At 43.8% G+C, this 17,342-nt stretch overlaps 1 protein-coding gene across 3 annotated transcripts in view; it reads left to right on the top strand.

Moving 5' to 3' along the window:
- Positions 1-14,330, top strand: part of CHL1 (cell adhesion molecule L1 like) — a 136,494-nt gene extending 122,164 nt beyond the window's left edge. For 2 of the 3 annotated variants that reach the window (XM_069736841.1, XM_069736842.1), the window contains exons 22-26: positions 235-414; positions 2,295-2,360; positions 5,090-5,221; positions 11,872-11,944; positions 14,033-14,330. In XM_069736841.1, coding sequence (XP_069592942.1) covers positions 235-414; positions 2,295-2,360; positions 5,090-5,221; positions 11,872-11,944; positions 14,033-14,243 — 662 coding nt within the window. In that variant the 3' untranslated portion in view covers positions 14,244-14,330. The remainder of the gene's footprint in view (positions 1-234; positions 415-2,294; positions 2,361-5,089; positions 5,222-11,871; positions 11,945-14,032) is intronic. The other variant, XM_069736843.1, reaches the window with a different exon arrangement.
- The last annotated feature ends 3,012 nt before the right edge of the window (positions 14,331-17,342 follow it).

Here is a 17,342-nt window from a genome sequence, read left to right as displayed (position 1 = left end):
ATAGGGGATTTAGATTGTGAGCCCCAATGGGCTGCGTTGCCCTTTTGGGGGCACAGAGACCATTATTATACGTGAACTAAGATTGTTAGCTTGGCTCTCTAACAGATTTTGCACTAGGGTTGAGGCGGGGCTTCAAACTATGTTTCTGTTTTTTTAAATAAACAGTATATATATTTATAAATTTCATTTTTTATATTTTGTGCACCTAATTATGTTCATTTTTATATCTTGTAGTTAATGAAAGTGATGTCATTGGGAGTTTATATAACATCACCATAACAAATCCACAGGCGGTCAGACAAAGGATTCCTCGTCTTGACCATGGTGTGAAGTACAAGTTCTACCTTCGAGCCTGTACCCGGGTTGGATGTAGTAACCCTGTAAGCGAGGAAGGACTGACCTTAACACAAGCAAGTAAGAAATCAGCAAATACTATTTATGATGGGTTCTACAAGATTATATATTGCATAATAGCCAAAATCCAGACAATTGGTGCTTTCGGGAATTACTAAAGAACTACGTTTTTCACAAGGATTTAAGGAGGACCACCAGTGATGATGACAACAGATAATTGTCTGTTTTGCCTATAAAGCGTAAGCAGACTATGGCAGACATGGCACACCTAATACTAACTGGGGATGCACAGAATGATTCATAAATGCTGGTTCTCATCCAGATTCCCAGGAATGTCCTCGGAGCTATTTCCCACCTTCAACGATTGTGTCTTAAATTATGGTCCGTTTTAGGAGATACCTCCCATGGACGGAGCTGGTTTTAGGCAAAAAGTAAAAGTTTGGCCAAAATGCTAACATATTGCACCATCACACAGAAACATTTAGGATGCATTTACGCGAGCTGATTTCAGAGGGTTAAATGAGCGACCGTAGACTATACTCAAGTCGTTCAGTTTAAATGATGGAGATAGAACGTCCGCCATTATGATGGTTCTGTCCTCATCTACAGTATCATGTTATCAGCAGCTTATCCCGTTTACAACGAGAAAACTGTGTGCCAAAACGATGATTCGGTAATGTATTTGAAAAGTAAATCGGGTGCCTGCTTTATGCAAGCCACAACAGTTCATGCTTGTTAAAGGGAACTGTCACGAGGTTTTTGCAGACTAAACCATCATCATGGCGTTTTGTAACTCATTTGTAAACTTGCTCGTTAAAATCGCCAATAATACTATGATGGATAAAAAGAAGATATAAAGCACAACATGCCACTCAGCAAATCAGTCATCTGGGCAGTGCTGGTATGGTGAAGAGTTACCGTATCCTGGCTCTTGGAATGACTACCCTGCTTTGATTGACATCTGATCTGATTATTAAAGGTCAGTGCTGGGTCTTCCAACAAGACGTCAATCAAGGTAGAATTGGCATGTCAACAGCAACAACATTAGAACTCTTCACTGCTCATGTGCTAACCGAATGTCCCCAATGTGCTCGAAAAATATGTTCGAATCCCCGCGATTGCATGTCTCGTGGCTGTTCGATAGCTGCAACACATGCATGGATTGCTTAACAAACTGGCAATCCATGCATGTGTTGTGGCTGTCGAACAGCTATGAGACATGCAGCAGCGGGGACTCAAACATATTTTTTGAGCACATTGGCGACATTCGGTTAGCACACGAGCACGCTCAGATAACACCTTATCCCAGCACAAACGCTCAGCACTACTCTTCTCCATTCCATCACAGCCCAGATGACTCTTGGTGAGAAGCTTGCCATTGTTCTATAACTTCTTTTTATCCAGCATAGGGAAACTATTTTTCCTTATAATTCTAGAATGGCTAATGTTTAGAAAAGTTTTAAGACTCTTCTGTTGTGCCGATTCTCATTGGCAGCTCTGTAGAATGGTGGGAATCGTTTCTCCACCCATTCACAATAGGGTCCAGATGGAAGGCTAAACTACTGGGCATGTGTGACCAAAAGCATGGGACACATTTATGGAAGCTGCACACAGAATCCGTTCTGGCTTTCATTACACAGAGAGATTACTGTAATAAAACAAGGTTTATACAATAATATGGTAGAAAACATCTAAAAACATAAATTACTTATAAAACAATATATAAGATACATTTCCGCGAGGATGATGACCTGTGATACTCTGCTTCTATAATTGCAGCAATTCCGTAAGTAACGGTTTCACAATATTGCCCTGAGGAAACGAGTTCATTTTCTAGATCATTATAACAATCAATCACAAGAATTCTCATGTGACAAAGATGAGGAATACAGGAAGTTGTGCGCATGAAAATATCTTCAAAAACTTCTCATTTCTTTCAGGATTTTCCACTTTTTCTTCTTCTCCAACTCAAACTTCTGCTTTTGCTGCCAAAGTTCCTGCTATAGGTTTGTTTTGATGCTGCTGTTCATGCTACATGACCGTGTCAATGTTATATTCCTTGCTTTTTCTTAGATTGTCTGCCAGATTTGAAGGCTATCTTCGACATGGATCTTTTTTTTTAACTTAGAATAGTGGATACCATTAGTTAATAAAATTACTTTATGTATCAGTCTGCAATCTTTATTCCTTTAATCAGACCTCCTGATATACAGTTTTCACCTTGATCCAGGTTTCTTTTTTTTTCTCTTGTGGGAGTGTCTCTCCCAGTAATGTAGGCTGGATGTGAGGTCTGTATTATCAAGGGTGCTGATGTCTTCACTCGCTTTCATGTATCAGCACAGTTCTAGTACTACACTTATGCACTTTCCTCTTTGTCGCTAGCTTATTTTCTCTAATCTCAAGAAAACTTTAAATGCATTCTCCCCTGTGCAGTGTAGATCTGCGTACAACCATCATCCCTTCTGCTATCTGTAACTCTGAGAGGCGGGGAAGTGAGCTGTCAAAACCAGGAATGGTAGATATGATAGATCTATATCAGTTTTGCAACAGCAAAATAGTAGAACATTTTAATGAAGGCTATTTAGAAACTTGCTTAACTTTGCCTTTAGTCTGAAGGGTCCAACCTCTGGGACCACTACTTACCAGGATAATGTGCTTAACTTTGCCTTTAGTCTGAAGGGTCCAACCTCTGGGACCACTACTTACCAGGATAATGTGCTTAACTTTGCCTTTAGTCTGAAGGGTCCAACCTCTGGGACCACTACTTACCAGGATAATGTGCTTAACTTTGCCTTTAGTCTGAAGGGTCCAACCTCTGGGACCACTACTTACCAGGATAATGTGCTTAACTTTGCCTTTAGTCTGAAGGGTCCAACCTCTGGGACCACTACTTACCAGGATAATGTGCTTAACTTTGCCTTTAGTCTGAAGGGTCCAACCTCTGGGACCACTACTTACCAGGATAATGAGGTCACCTGACACCCATTCTGCATGACTAGGTGTCTAGAGATGATTACATTAAAGGGGCTGTCTGGTCGTAAATTACAAGTCTTCAATAACTCCGTGTGACTTGTTAATCCTCACATCACACACAGAGAGTATTCTCCATTTAGTGATAGTGGAATCCCACTGTAGGTTTGGCGCCACTATCACTTCGCGCTGCACTTCATACAAGTTCTCACCATCTTTCTGTGTCACATACTCTATGGACAATCTGTTTGTCTGAAGGTCTACAACAGACCGAAATGTCATATATTTTACTGTGGATTGCAATTAAAATTATTTTCTCACATGTATATACTTGAGTGCCAAGTTCTTTAAACAACTCCTTTAATGAAGTGACTAAATAGATACCCGGGAGAAATCATTTAAACTAACCTCCTGCTTCTTCACTGCCTACTTATTAACCCAATTAATTCTACAATAGCTAAATTTTACTTCCAAGCACATTTATATAACAACATTAATGTTTTTCATTTTGCTAAAATAATTAATAAATTGAGATGTTTTGAATATTTTGTTACCATTTTTGCACACTTGCAAAACAAAACATGTTCTTCAATCCTGTGATTTCCATAATTCCACGATTTTTCCTTCTCAGTGTTGTAATTTCAGTGTTGAGATGTATTTATTTATTTTACTTACATAGTGCCATCATATTCCACAGCACTTTACAGACATACTTAACCTTATTTGCACTTGCACTTTATTTTGCCAATGAAGTTAAAGGGACACTGTCACCTGAATTTGGAGGGAACAATCTTCAGCCATGGAGGCGGGGTTTTTGGGTGTTTGATTCACCCTTTCCTTACCCGCTGGCTGCATGCTGGCTGCAATATTGGATTGAAGTTCATTCTCTGTCCTCCATAGTACACGCCCACGCAAGGCAAGATTGCACCTTGTGCAGGCATGTACTATGGAGGACAGAGAATGAACTTCAATCCAATATTGCAGCCAGCATGCAGCCAGCGGGTAAGGAAAGGGTGAATCAAAAACCCAAAAACCCCGCCTCCATGGCTGAAGATTGTTCCCTCCAAATTCAGGTGACAGTGTCCCTTTAAATAATCAGTAGAACCATATCACAGATAAAATACAGAAATATCATTAGAAAAGTCGGATTCTTTCGTTGCTCACTGTAGTGTTTGGGCCCGATTCATTATTGCATTTGCACTTTTTTTTTAAATCTAGTTTTGGCGTTTTTCACTTACACCATTTTTTTAAGTCTAAAGCTTTATGTATTTGACGGTTTGTTTTTTTCATGCACGTCATTGTGGATGGGTTTGGGCGGTCCAGATGTTTCCATCTGATCCAATCGCAATTTTATTTTTAATCACATTTTTGTGCAAATGTGCCTCAGTCTCCCTCGAAGTGATTTTATGTAAGCTTTGTGACATTTTAGAATATGCAACTTTTTTGCACCATAACTTACAAAAAGTTTAAAATAGCATTTTTTATTTTGCACAAAATAAAGAAAAAATCACGTGCATCAAGTTGAAGAATTTGGCACAAAAAAAAAGTCAACAAATTCCAAAAGTCCAAAAAAGTAAATTGACTTATAAGAGAAATGCAAATGGTGAATTGTGCCCTATGTGTGTAATGTGTATGTAGTCTGTAGTATATGTAGAAATATACTAGGAAGATGGATACATAGTAGTTGAATCTTTTAATAATGATGAAATGTTGCACTATAATGTTGCAGATCCTAACATTGTATCTGTGTTCTACTCCATTGCAGCTTATGCTAATGCATCACAGAGCCTGTCTACCCGAGGATGGTTCATCGGACTGATGTGCGCTGTGGCTCTTTTAACACTTTTAGTGCTTATTGGTTGTTTTGTACAAATAAATCGAGGAGGAAAATATGCAGGTACAGTCACATAAGAGCTTCGCATGACACACCGCCTCATATTGTGATGTGTAGCGCAGAAAGTGGCATATACAATGCATGGGATATGGAAGCTACTTGACCCAAATGCTTTGGTAACTTCAACAACTCACTTGTGTCTAGGATGCTGAAAGTATGCTCGGAAATATAGCCGTCATATTATAATCTTTATTTTTATTTTTCTACTAGGAGGTTCCTGTGGGAAGATATGACACAAATTAAAGTCATGTCCTTGCACAATCTTTCTGTGCATAAAATTAGCCATCCTCATCTCACCTGACCAGGAAGAAGGATTGCGGGGTGTGGATGAGACCCTTTAAAATCTCACCCCAAAAAAACTGAATGTCAGGTCTAGGAGAGACAACGTGAATTGTAGATGTGTCTTAGTTTCTGCGGCGATCTCTGCAGTGTCCCCCTGTGTATGGCAACACAGTTGATACTGGCACTCACCTGGGCACACAGCCAAGAGCCACATATGAGGGGTCCCCAAGCCACAAGTGTCTCATGAGCCCTTGGTTGGAGATCAATGATTTAGGGCAGGGGTGGGGAACCTCCGGCCCCATGGCCATTTCCGGCCCTCGATGACGTTTTATCAGGCCCCCGAGCAGATTCTCAGGGACCGCATTTTTAAGCAAGGAACTGTATTCTGACTGCCAAAACCTCATTAATTTCTTCTTGCTCTCTTAGCACACACACATTGTGCACTGCTGAACACTAAATGGCATGCAATGAAAGATTACATCCTGAAACCAGTGCCACAGTCAGGATGTACTTTCTGGTACGGCCCCCGAAGGATGGGATAAATATCCAAACTGTGAGATCTTTTGGAACACCTGGTTCCTATGACTAAGGGCGCCGTGGTGCGCCAGAAACGCGTCAGGCAGAGAGGGTATCTCTCTCTCTTTTTTAACACTGTTTTTTAAAATGTTCTAATAAATTTTGGATATTTTACTTAGACTGGATGGACGTGCTGGAAATTCCCTTTCTTTTCTTCTTTGGGAAAGTACTGCACCAGCACCAATGGCAGAAGCGTCTACCTCAAGAATGAAGGGCTTGTTGACCTCAGATCAACCGAGTTCAGGAGCCGAAGCAAAGGCTTGTTTCAGAGAGCGAAAAGCATCTTCAGCTTCAGAAGACTAGATGTGGGGGTTGGACCCCTTGCGAGTCAAAGCAGAAATTGAGGCGACCAGAGTGGAGAAATGTGGGATAAACTGCTTGTAGTAATTTGCGAACCCGAGGAAGCGTTGGATAGCTTTTACTCCCTGAGGACATGGCCAGTTAAGCACAGCAGACACTTTTTCCGGGTCCATTTGCAAGCCAGAGTCAGAAATGATATAGCCAAGAAATGGTAGCAAAGACTACTCAAAAACGCACTTCTCGAGTTTGGCATAAAGACGGTTCTCTCTAAGACGAGACAACACTTGGCGGACATCCCTTCTGTGGAAAGCAAGATCTGAGAAGAACACCAAAATGTCGTCTAAATATACCACCACACAGGAGTAGAGTAGATCACGGAAAACATCATTCACAAACTCCTGGAAAACCGCTGGAGCGTTATACAAGCCGAAAGGCATGACTAAATACTCATAGTGGCTATCTCGAGTGTTAAAAGCGGTTTTCCATTCATCTCCTGAACAAATACGGATTAGATTGTAAGCTCCGTGAAGATCCAATTTCGTGAAAATTCGGGCTCCTCTCAGGCGATTAAACAACTCAGGAATGAGAGGTAGCGGGTACTTGTTCTTGATCGTGAGATTGATGAGACCACAGTAGTCAATACAAGGACGAAGGGACCCGTCCTTCTTAACGAAGAAGAAATCCGCACCTGCAGGGGAGGAGGATTTGCGAATAAAACCTTTGGATAAATTCTCCCGGACGTATTCAGTCATGGCTTGAGTCTCGATAGGAAACAATCGGTAGATTCGACCTCGGGGAGGAGTAGAGCCCAGAACAAGATCAACTGGGCAGTCGTAGGGTCGATGCGGAGGTAAAGTCTCTGCCTCTTTCTTATTGAAGACATCCAGGAAAGACAAATACGAAGAAGGTAAATTTGAAGACACCGAAATTGGACGAGGGTTTTTTGGCAAAACAGGAAGTAGACAGTTACTCTGGCAGAAGAGTCCCCAACGCAGGATTTCGCCAGACCGCCAGTCAATACAAGGCTCATGAGTCCTGAACCAAGGAAGTCCAAGAAGAAACGTGTGGGATAAAGAAGGCAGCACATAGAAGACGATCTTCTCACGATGCAGGATTCCAACTTGGAGTTCCAATTCTTCGATTACCAACGTAATGGACTCCCGCAGTGGTTGGCCATCGACTGACACAATCTTTCGAGGAGTCTCCAGGGATCTGACCAGAATCCGCAATCTCCTAACTGCCTCGAGTTGAATAAAGTTCCCGGCTGCCCCGGAATCTATATAAGCAGAGTCAAAGAAACGTTTATTACCCAGATGTAAAAGAGAAAGAGTGAGGTGTTGAGAGGGTTCTGGGATAGCTAGGGAGACCTCTTACCAGTCCTAGGTGGAGGCGCTTCCCGGACTCAAAGGACAGGAACGCAAGAGATGAGAGGCACTACCACAATAGAAACAGAGACCTTGAGTTAGTCTCTCTTTCCGACGTTGCTCCACATGCTTAAGACGATCCACCTGTATGGGTTCTGGGGCAGAATTAGCAGAAGAAGACTCAGACTGAGGACAGGAAGAGATAGGAGAAATGGGAGGAAGTCGAGGAAATCTCTCTCTAGCGGATTCTCGAGAATGTTCTACAAAACGTAAGTCAATGCGGGTTGCCAACGAGATGAGATCCTCCAAGGAAGTCTGAGTATCATGACCCGCCAACTCGTCCTTAATTCGAGGAGAAAGCCCCCGCCAGAAGGCTCCCACCAAAGACTCATTATTCCATCCTACCGTATTTTTCGGACTATAAGACGCACCGGACCATAAGACGCACCCCAAATTTGGGGTGAAAATTGCAGAAAAAAAGATTTTTTATAAGATGGGGGTCCGTCTTATTGTCCGAATTTACAGTATCTTACCTGAGGGATGGCGGTGGCAGAGCAGGGTCACAGGAGGCAAGGTGTTGGCAGAGGTGGGGTGATGCTGGGATGAGGAGGTGCTGGGATGAGGAGGTGCTGGGATGAGGAGGTGCTGGGATGAGGAGGTGCTGGGATGAGGAGGTGCTGGGATCAGTAGGTGCTGGGATGAGAAGGTGCTGGGATCAGGAGGTGCTGGGATCAGGAGGTGCTGGGATCAGGAGGTGCAGTGAGAGGTATGGCGTGAGAGGGGTCCCTGGCTTACCATGCAGGCTTACCTAGGTGGCAGAGGTGCGGTGGCAGAGGTGCGGTGGCAGAGGTGCGGTGGCGGCGGTGTGGCGGCAGAGGAGGCGCAGTAAGCGGGGTCCCTTTCCCCGGTATGGTGATGCAGCAGGCCCGGTATGCAGCAGAGCCGGGTGAATCCTCTTGTTATCGGTGGGCGCGGCCATCTTCCTGAGGCCGCGCGTGTGCAGATGAAGCGCTCTGCTCCCGGGGCTTCAGGAAAATGGCCGCGGGAGGCCGCGCGTGCGCAGATGGAGATCGCGGCGGCCATTTTCCTGAAGCCCTGGGAAGCAGAGCGCTCCATCTGCGCACGCGCGGCCTCCGGAAAATGGCCGCCACCACCAATAACAAGAGGATTCACCCGGCTCTGCTGCATACCGGGCCTGCTGCATCACCATACCAGGGAAAGGGACCCCGCTTACTGCGCCTCCTCTGCCACCACACCCCCGCAACCGCACCTCTGCCACCGGACCTCTGCCACCGCACCTCTGCCACCTAGGTAAGCCTGCATTGCGACTATTAGACGCACCCCCCATTTTCCCCCCTTTTTTGGGGGGGAAAAAGTGCGTCTTTTAGTCCGAAAAATACGGTAATTTGGATGAAAGGGTGCGAAACCGGAAAGCGTATTGGCCCACCGAAAGCGTACCTTGTTGAAGGTTGAACAGATACTCGGTGGTAGAGGCCAAGCGACCCGGTTCATCAAACACTTTGCGAAAAGTATCAAAGAAGGTGGAGAGTTGAGAAACAAGGGGATCATCCCGCTCCCAGAGAGGATTAACCCATGCCAAAGCCTCACCCTCTAAGCGAGAGATTACAAAAGCCACTTTAGAACGGTCAGTGAGATACTGCATGGGAAGTAACTCAAAATGAAGCTCGCATTGATTTAAAAACCCTCTACACAATTTTGTATCTCCACTATATCGAGGAGGTTTAGCCAGATGGGGAGGTGGGTGAGGAGCCGAGGCCAGAGAAGAGACGGGAGCCTAAGACTGGAGGGCGTGAAGACGATCATCCCCAGAAGCCATAAAATTTAGAATATGAGCTTGAGTGTCACACTGTTGGGCCAGCTCCTGTTGGAGACTTGTTAACTGCGAAGCTCTCCCAGAATTGGAGGCCTGCAGGGACGAGAGACGAGATTCCAAGGTTTTCAAAAAGGACATAATCCTAGACTGATTCTCCCTAAGGAACAATAATTCCTTCTGGGTAGGAGTCGGGGTACCAGCGGGGTCCATGGCCTGTCTGTACTGTGAGATCTTTTGGACCACCTGGAGTGGACCCACAGATCCATGACAACGAACCTCCTAAGGGTGAGCTGACCAGGTAGACCACCCCTTATACAGGGAGCGTTAGGGGCAGACCCAAGGGAGACTATTGCCGCAGAAGCTGGAACCCAGAGACAGGTAGTAGGAGGTACAAAATAGAGAAGTTGGGCGTAGGACGGACAGAGGGTAAGATGAAGTACAGTTTGGTAGGAGCTGAGTACAGGCGAGACCAAAGGAGCACTGGGAAGGGGAAGACACAAAGGAAGCAGGACAGGACAGAGACACCAGACCAGACTAACAGAGTATGGAGCGGACACTGGGAAGGCTGGACTGGACGTGGAGACAAGGAAGCCTGGGAAAGGCAGAGAAGCTGAACTGGCTGAACAGGGCGGAGACTCAGAACAGGCAGAGCAAAGACAAAGGTGGACCCGAGTCACAGAAGCACAAATGACAGACAGGCAAGGAGCAGAGGAAGGAATTGCCTTAATTACATGGAGTGCTGAAGGACACGGTGACGGTCCTCCAGGATCACAGAGAGGAGATACAGAGCGCCTGTAAATCAGAAAGAGGAAGTGCTGGAGTGGGCGGTACGCACGCGCACCCGACGAGAACCAGGGAGCGGAGAATGGAGAGGACGCGTGCCTGCATGAGGAGCACGCTGCAGCGGGTAAGTATGAGCGGAGGGAGCGGCGGTGATCCCAGCAGCAGGCACGGCCGCAGAAGGAGTGGCCGTGACACAAATAACCATTCGCAGATTCCCCAACCCTGATTTAGAGGAACCCCTACACTCACATTCTCAATCCACTGCTTCTTCAGTGCTGCCCTCTCTTGCTTTCCAGTAGTCCGTACTGGCTTACTTTATGCTACAAACACATACTGCACATCATTACGTGATGGCTGCACCCATGACTATCATCAATAGTGTTGAGTGAACATGCACGGATAAGGCATTATCTGAGCATTCAGATACAGAGTATCTCCAGCGTGCTCGAATACTATGTTCGAGTTGCCGGAAATGCATGTCTCGTGACTGCTCGACAGGCGCAACACATGCTGGGATTGCCTGTCTGTTAGGCTATCTCTGCATGTGTTGCAGCTGTCGAACAGCCATGAGACATGCAGGTGCAACGACTTGAACATAGTATTCGAGCCCAGAAGATACTGTTAGCAAAGGAGAATGCTTGGATAACAGCTTATCGGAACACGTTCACGCAACACTAGTCATCAATTGTAAATGCTGCCATCCCCACTCAGGTCAGTGATTGGCTGCAGCCGTCACATGAATGACGTGCGGTATGTGATCACTACATGAAGCAAGCTAGTGAGGAGCATTGGACTGGCGGCTTTGAAACATCTGAGACTGTAGAGGTAAATTTAATTTGAATTTAATTCATTCCCGTGTCTTAACTTTTTAGCCTCTACCACTGCAAGGAAGGAACCGTACTTTTTCATAAATATTGATTAATTTGATGCCATCACTTCGAGCCCAGCCATAACGTTATAGCAAGGCTATTATTAAAGTAATATGTCCTTGAATATTAATATTACAACTTGTCAAGGATAGGTATCACTGTAAGGAATATATCTTTTATGCATTCTGATGTCCGGCTGTACAGCACAACTGAAGGCTCATCACACAATTTCACACCCTACTGTTCTTATTTAATTGAAAATGAATAGACCATATCAAATACTCCGAAATTTCTATTATATTCCATGTGGTGTGACGGGTCTGACTCCTGCAATATCAAAGGATTTCAAAACGTTGCATTTTTTTCACAGTTGTTGCATCGTGGTCACAAACAGAATGTGACCTTTTTTTACGACTGTATGTTAGAAATACAGGACACTAAGTACAGTAGATACCACAGTCTTTATGTTGTGTAGATCCAGGAATGGAAACAATTAGAAAAAAAACTTACGGTAAATTAAGAATTTTTCAATAAAAAAAAAAAATGGAAACTTAGGGACTAGGAAACGAAAAAGGCTGTGATGATGAGATTTAACAAAGTCCTTGTATCAAATATGTTTACTCAATCATCCATACTTTTTTTCAGTGAAGGAGAAAGAAGAGCTCCATCCTGAACCGGAAGTGCAGTCTATGAAAGATCAGTTCTTTGATGACTACAGGTTTGTGATGGCAAAAGTTCAGACCAAGCATTTTGCATACGTACATATATCCCCAAGATGTATCTTAGGATATCGTGTGTATATATATATATATATATATATATATATATATATATATATAATTGAGTGTGATCTGTACACTGTGGACACAAGTAACTGAGCTAGATACGACCCGCCAACTGACTAGACTACTAAAAATATCTTAAAAAGGACCTTTCCCTACATGTTCCAATTGCCTCTGCTCCACTGATTCCGGAACAGTTTTTCTTTCATGCCGGTCCATTCAAAAGTTATGCCCCCAGTAAAACATTTTCCCTTCAACCAACTGGGTTGAAGTATGTATTGATTGGATAAAAAGCAAATACCTTCATAAAAGATTTGTGGTAGACGCCCAGTTGGTTGAAAGGGAAAGTTTGCATCTTTATTACTGGGGGAAAAACTTTGCAATGGAGAGGCACAGAAGAAAAAAAAAAAAAAGAATAAAAATCTGAATTATAGGAGCAGCGCCACTTAGAGGAAAAAAAAAATCCAGGGAAAGGTCGTCCTTAAAGCATGGCAAGGCTAAAGGTGTTCATAGTAGGGAACAATTCTATTTTTCTGCTTCATGGCACAACAGAATGCCGACACAGATATGGATGGTACCTCTTATATGATGGGACTTCTTATACCCTAAAAGACAAAACAGGCAATGTCACCCCCATGACATTACCACCTCTACCCCTTTTGCTATTACATGCATTAAAGAGGACCTATCACCCCGTGTTACTGTATTATATCAGTGTTATGGCCCGTTCATATCTTTTGCCTGCATTATGGCAGCTTGCCCACCCAATGCGCAGGGGAACTGCAACACCGCTCTATTAAGCTGAATTAGCCCCGCAGCCCCGTTGTTCTGTATGGGACTGCCACTGATCATAAAGTGATGGCATACCCTAGTGATAGTCCATTACTTTATGAACTATTTAAAACTATTTTACCATTTGGATATTTATCAGTGTTACAAAGTTGCAAACTACAAATAACCCTGTGTAGTCAGATCCAAAAATTATCCCTGCTCTTTCCAAACATTTTCCTGAACGCTGTAGCAGTATTTCTGTACAGTGGATGCCAGCATTATTTTCAGAAATGACATTATATATTGGTGACTGAGGACACTTCTGGGTCTATCCCTAAAAAAAGCATGCAAACCCATATCAGTATGAGGTAAGGAGGAGACACAAACCAGAGGGATAGCAAAGGGACAGGGCAAGATGATGCTTCATAAGGACCGACCGCCAGCACAATACGACTGCCGACTGAAAAGACCTTACGGACGGATAGCCGTTTAAATCCCTATTTACACAGACAGACCGAGCTAACGATTGACACTGAGGGTATGTGCCCACACTGCGGATTTTCCTGTGGATTTTTCCGCAGCGGATTTGGAAAATCCGCAGTGCAAAACCACTGCGGTTTTCACTGCGGATTTTCTTGCGGTTTCTTCTGCGGATTCTTCTGCGGGTTTTCACCAGCACTTTCCTATTGGTGCTGGTTGAAATCTGCTGCGGAATCCACACAAACAATTGACATGCTGCGGAAAATAATCCGCAGCGTTTCCGCACGGCTTTTTCCGCAGCATGTGCACAGCGGGTTTTTTTCCCCTTAGGTTTACATGGTACTGTAAACTTTGGGAAAACTGCTGCGGATCTGCAGCGGCCAAATCCGCTGCGGATCCGCAGCAAAATCCGCAGCGTGTGCACACAGCCTGAGCCATCTGCAATAGATCCAAACTAGATCTCTCAGTGCACGTAATCTGCCATGATTTTCGCCAGAGTGAGTTCTGTTTACACAGGACAATGCACTGCCGAGAACAATGATTTTTTGCACTTTGCAAAAATAATTTCACTCAATGAAAGAGTGAATGTCAGCCTGTTTACACTGCAAAATAATCATGAAACAAGCAGTTTTAAGAATCTACGGAGATCTCAGTAGTCTGATCTCTACTGTTGTAGAGTCCATCTCCTCTCCGATATATAGGTGATAATTTGTAGTATCTGTATTACCCCTCTTATACCAGCCTCAGCCTTTAATCTGATCGTTTCCCCTTAGTTCCAGTGATAAGAAGGCAATAAATGGCAGCATGGACTCATTAAGCTTAGATATTAAAACCTACGACAGCGTGGACAGCCTCGTCCAGTACAGCGATGGAGAACACAGTCACTTCAATGAGGATGGATCTTTCATTGGTGCGTACACAGAATCGAAAGAGAAAAATCCAGAGGATGGAACCCCACACATTCAATCTGTCCACTCCAAATAACAGACCTGCATCCATGAAGAACTGTATCTTATGCATTGTAATTCTTCAGGTGACATGGACAGCACATTTGGTGCCCTTATACAAGAAGGAATTGGCTTGGATATTTCATTGTTGAAAACCTAGTAGCCAAAAAAAAATAACATGTTCTTTCCTAGGCGCTCACCTAAAACAATGGAACATTGGCATCTATTTTCCAGCATTGACTGAAGGTACAGAGCCATGTATTACTACATATGAACGTCACAATATATAGACTCTGTGAAGGACGTGATTGCGTACGCACATCGATGTGGCAACAAGAGTCGGTCTGGTCTTCCATTAAACCTATTAAATCATCCCATCTGTGCATCATGCATGTGATATGAAGATCCTATGTTTTAATGCCCATTTTACAGAAAGATTACGGGGGCTGCCCCATTACATATAACATAGGCCTTTCTTTGTTCCTCTGATGTAAGCCACTGTCAGCCGGCAACTAATGTCCCTCTCCCCATTTGAACACATGCAGGTTTGACCAAGCGTGCACGTGTATACAGGATTTGGGATTTATACTGTAGCTGTCATTCAGCCTACAACTATCTACGGTGTATGTGCATCTTTTTAAAGGGATTGTCCAAAATGTTATTTACTTAAATATACATAAATCATTATTGCAATTGGGTTTCATTAACAGTTTTGCATCCTAGTTAATCTGTATTTTTCTGAGCTGTTCTCAGCTGTTTTATGACCCCTAACCACTAGTGATGAGCGAACGTGCTCCAATAACGTCTTATCCGAGCATCTGGGCGTGCTCGTATATTATGTTCGAGTCCCTGCGGCTGCATGATTTTTGGCTGTTAGACAGACACAGCACATGTGGGGGATTCCATAACAAACAGGCAATCCCCACATGGATTGTGTCTGTCTAACAGCCGCAGGGACTGGAACGTAATATACGAGCACGCTCAGATACTCGGATAACACCCAAGCGAGCTCGGATAAGACGTTGTCAGAGCACGTTCGCTCATCACTACTAACCACATGAAAGTTATGAATGTGCTGGAAACAAAGAGCCTGTAAAAGCCAAATGATTAATTTTTTCAATGAAAAACAATTGCAAAATGATTTTTAGCCCCAAATACATGCACTTATGCAAACCCGTAAGTAATGTTCCAATGGTGGACATCCTCTAAGATCCCATCTGAAAGGTGAACATAGAGACAGTATGTTTTGATGACAATTACGGGCACAATTAGTTGACAATTGATTGGTCAAATCACCTTACTGTTTTACGGTTTACTTCCTAAACTTCTCGGTACAGTACACAGTTGAATATGCCTGCACTTAGCTCCTTGCTTTTTCAACCTGCGGCTCTATATCTGCGGTAAAACTACAACTCCCAGCTTGCCCCGACCGCTTATAATGGGCAGGCTTACCAGGACCTGCTAGGAAATGTAATTTTGGAAAAGTTGGAGAATCACGGCTTGGAGACCATTGATTTAGATGGTAAACTGGACTTAGCTGGTAATAGGTGGGTCTGAAGGGATCCCGATGCCAGGGCAAGTGCTGTAGCCTCCACTGCACTTACATTAATTTGCAGGCTGGTTTGTATTTGCGGCATTATACTTTTCTTACCTGCGGTGTAAGGTTTCGCACATTGTCCTATTTACTTACCTACCAAACAGACTTACCGTACTTGTATTTTTTTTCCAACGTAGTATGTATGCAGCCAAAACTTGACATTGCATTTACTAAACAGGTTGCTTGGTCTAAGGCCGGGGTCATACTAGTGTATGGCGTCTGATGCGAGCATCAGCCGAGTGTCAGTGCACTGGACTCCGATCCTCTCACATGAGGTGTGGAGGAGATGGAGAAAGTAATTTCTCTGTCTCCTTTATTGCCTGTCTCACCGTATGGGATGACATCCGAGTGCAGTCCGATGTTTCACAAGCACCCATAGATTTGTATGGATGCATGTTAGCCGAGTCTCGCTGCCATTTGCAGCATGCTGCGATTGTTATCTCATACCGAATCGTCAAGAGAAGATGATAATCGCTGATGTGCGCTGCCCCATAGTATAACATTGGGCCGAGTGCTATGTGATTAAACATCGGACAGCACTTGTCCATGTTATACGCTCATGTGAGCGAGGACTATAGCTACAAGTCTACAGTCACTTTATGTGACTGCAGACTTGTGAATCATGACGTCACGCACACTGCACACTGTGAGGATTCTCCAGTGCCGGGAGCGCCGGTGATATGACCACATGTATGCAATATACATACTCCTGGCCAGATTCCAAATAGATGGGCGCACACTCGCTCAAAGAAAGTGTATTGAGCGAGACCGGAAACAGTCTAGTCATAATCTGGCATTTTGCTGTCACAAAACTGACGCTCTCGATGCCAGCACTGGAGAATCCTCACAGCGTGCAGTGAGCGTCATGTGAGAATTCATAAGTCTGCAGTCACAAAGAGTGACTGCAGACTTGTAGTTTTAGACTGAACAACCCCTTTAACATTTCTATTGTCTGGTGGATAAAAGATAATATGAGGATTGTGCCCATGAACTAAGAAAATGTATAAACCAGAAGAGCCTGATGTAATGACCTCTACTGGTAGTGGTGGACGCAACGTTCTAGCATTTCTGCTCATGGACAATAATGCTGGTGGCACTAAAACTCAGCTATAACGTTACATGTTTGGTACTTTCAGGAATAAGTATTGAATATATCATAACAAAACCTTCCATACAACTGTATGTTTGTAGACAACAAATACACTATAAACAAAGGTATTAGGACACCTCCACATTACACCTACACATTCTAATTCATCCCTAAGGTTTTCAATGGGGTTGAGGTCAAGGCTCCGTATGGTTGGTCATGTTCTTCCACACCAAACTTTCCCACCAAGGACCTTGCTGTGTGCACTAGGTACAGTCATGGGGAAGAGTAAAGAGTCTTCCCCAAACTGTTCCCACAAAATTGGAATCAAACAATTGTCCAAAGTGTTAGAAAAAAAATTAAAAACTCATATTTACATAAAGCACATCTAATAAACTATTGAGGGTACTAACAAATTGTACATAATCCCATAATTACCACTATAACAAATA

This window comes from Ranitomeya imitator, chromosome 8 (assembly GCF_032444005.1).
Source record: "Ranitomeya imitator isolate aRanImi1 chromosome 8, aRanImi1.pri, whole genome shotgun sequence".
Lineage (NCBI taxonomy): Eukaryota > Metazoa > Chordata > Amphibia > Anura > Dendrobatidae > Ranitomeya > Ranitomeya imitator.
This window is presented reverse-complemented; position numbering and strand designations above follow the sequence as displayed.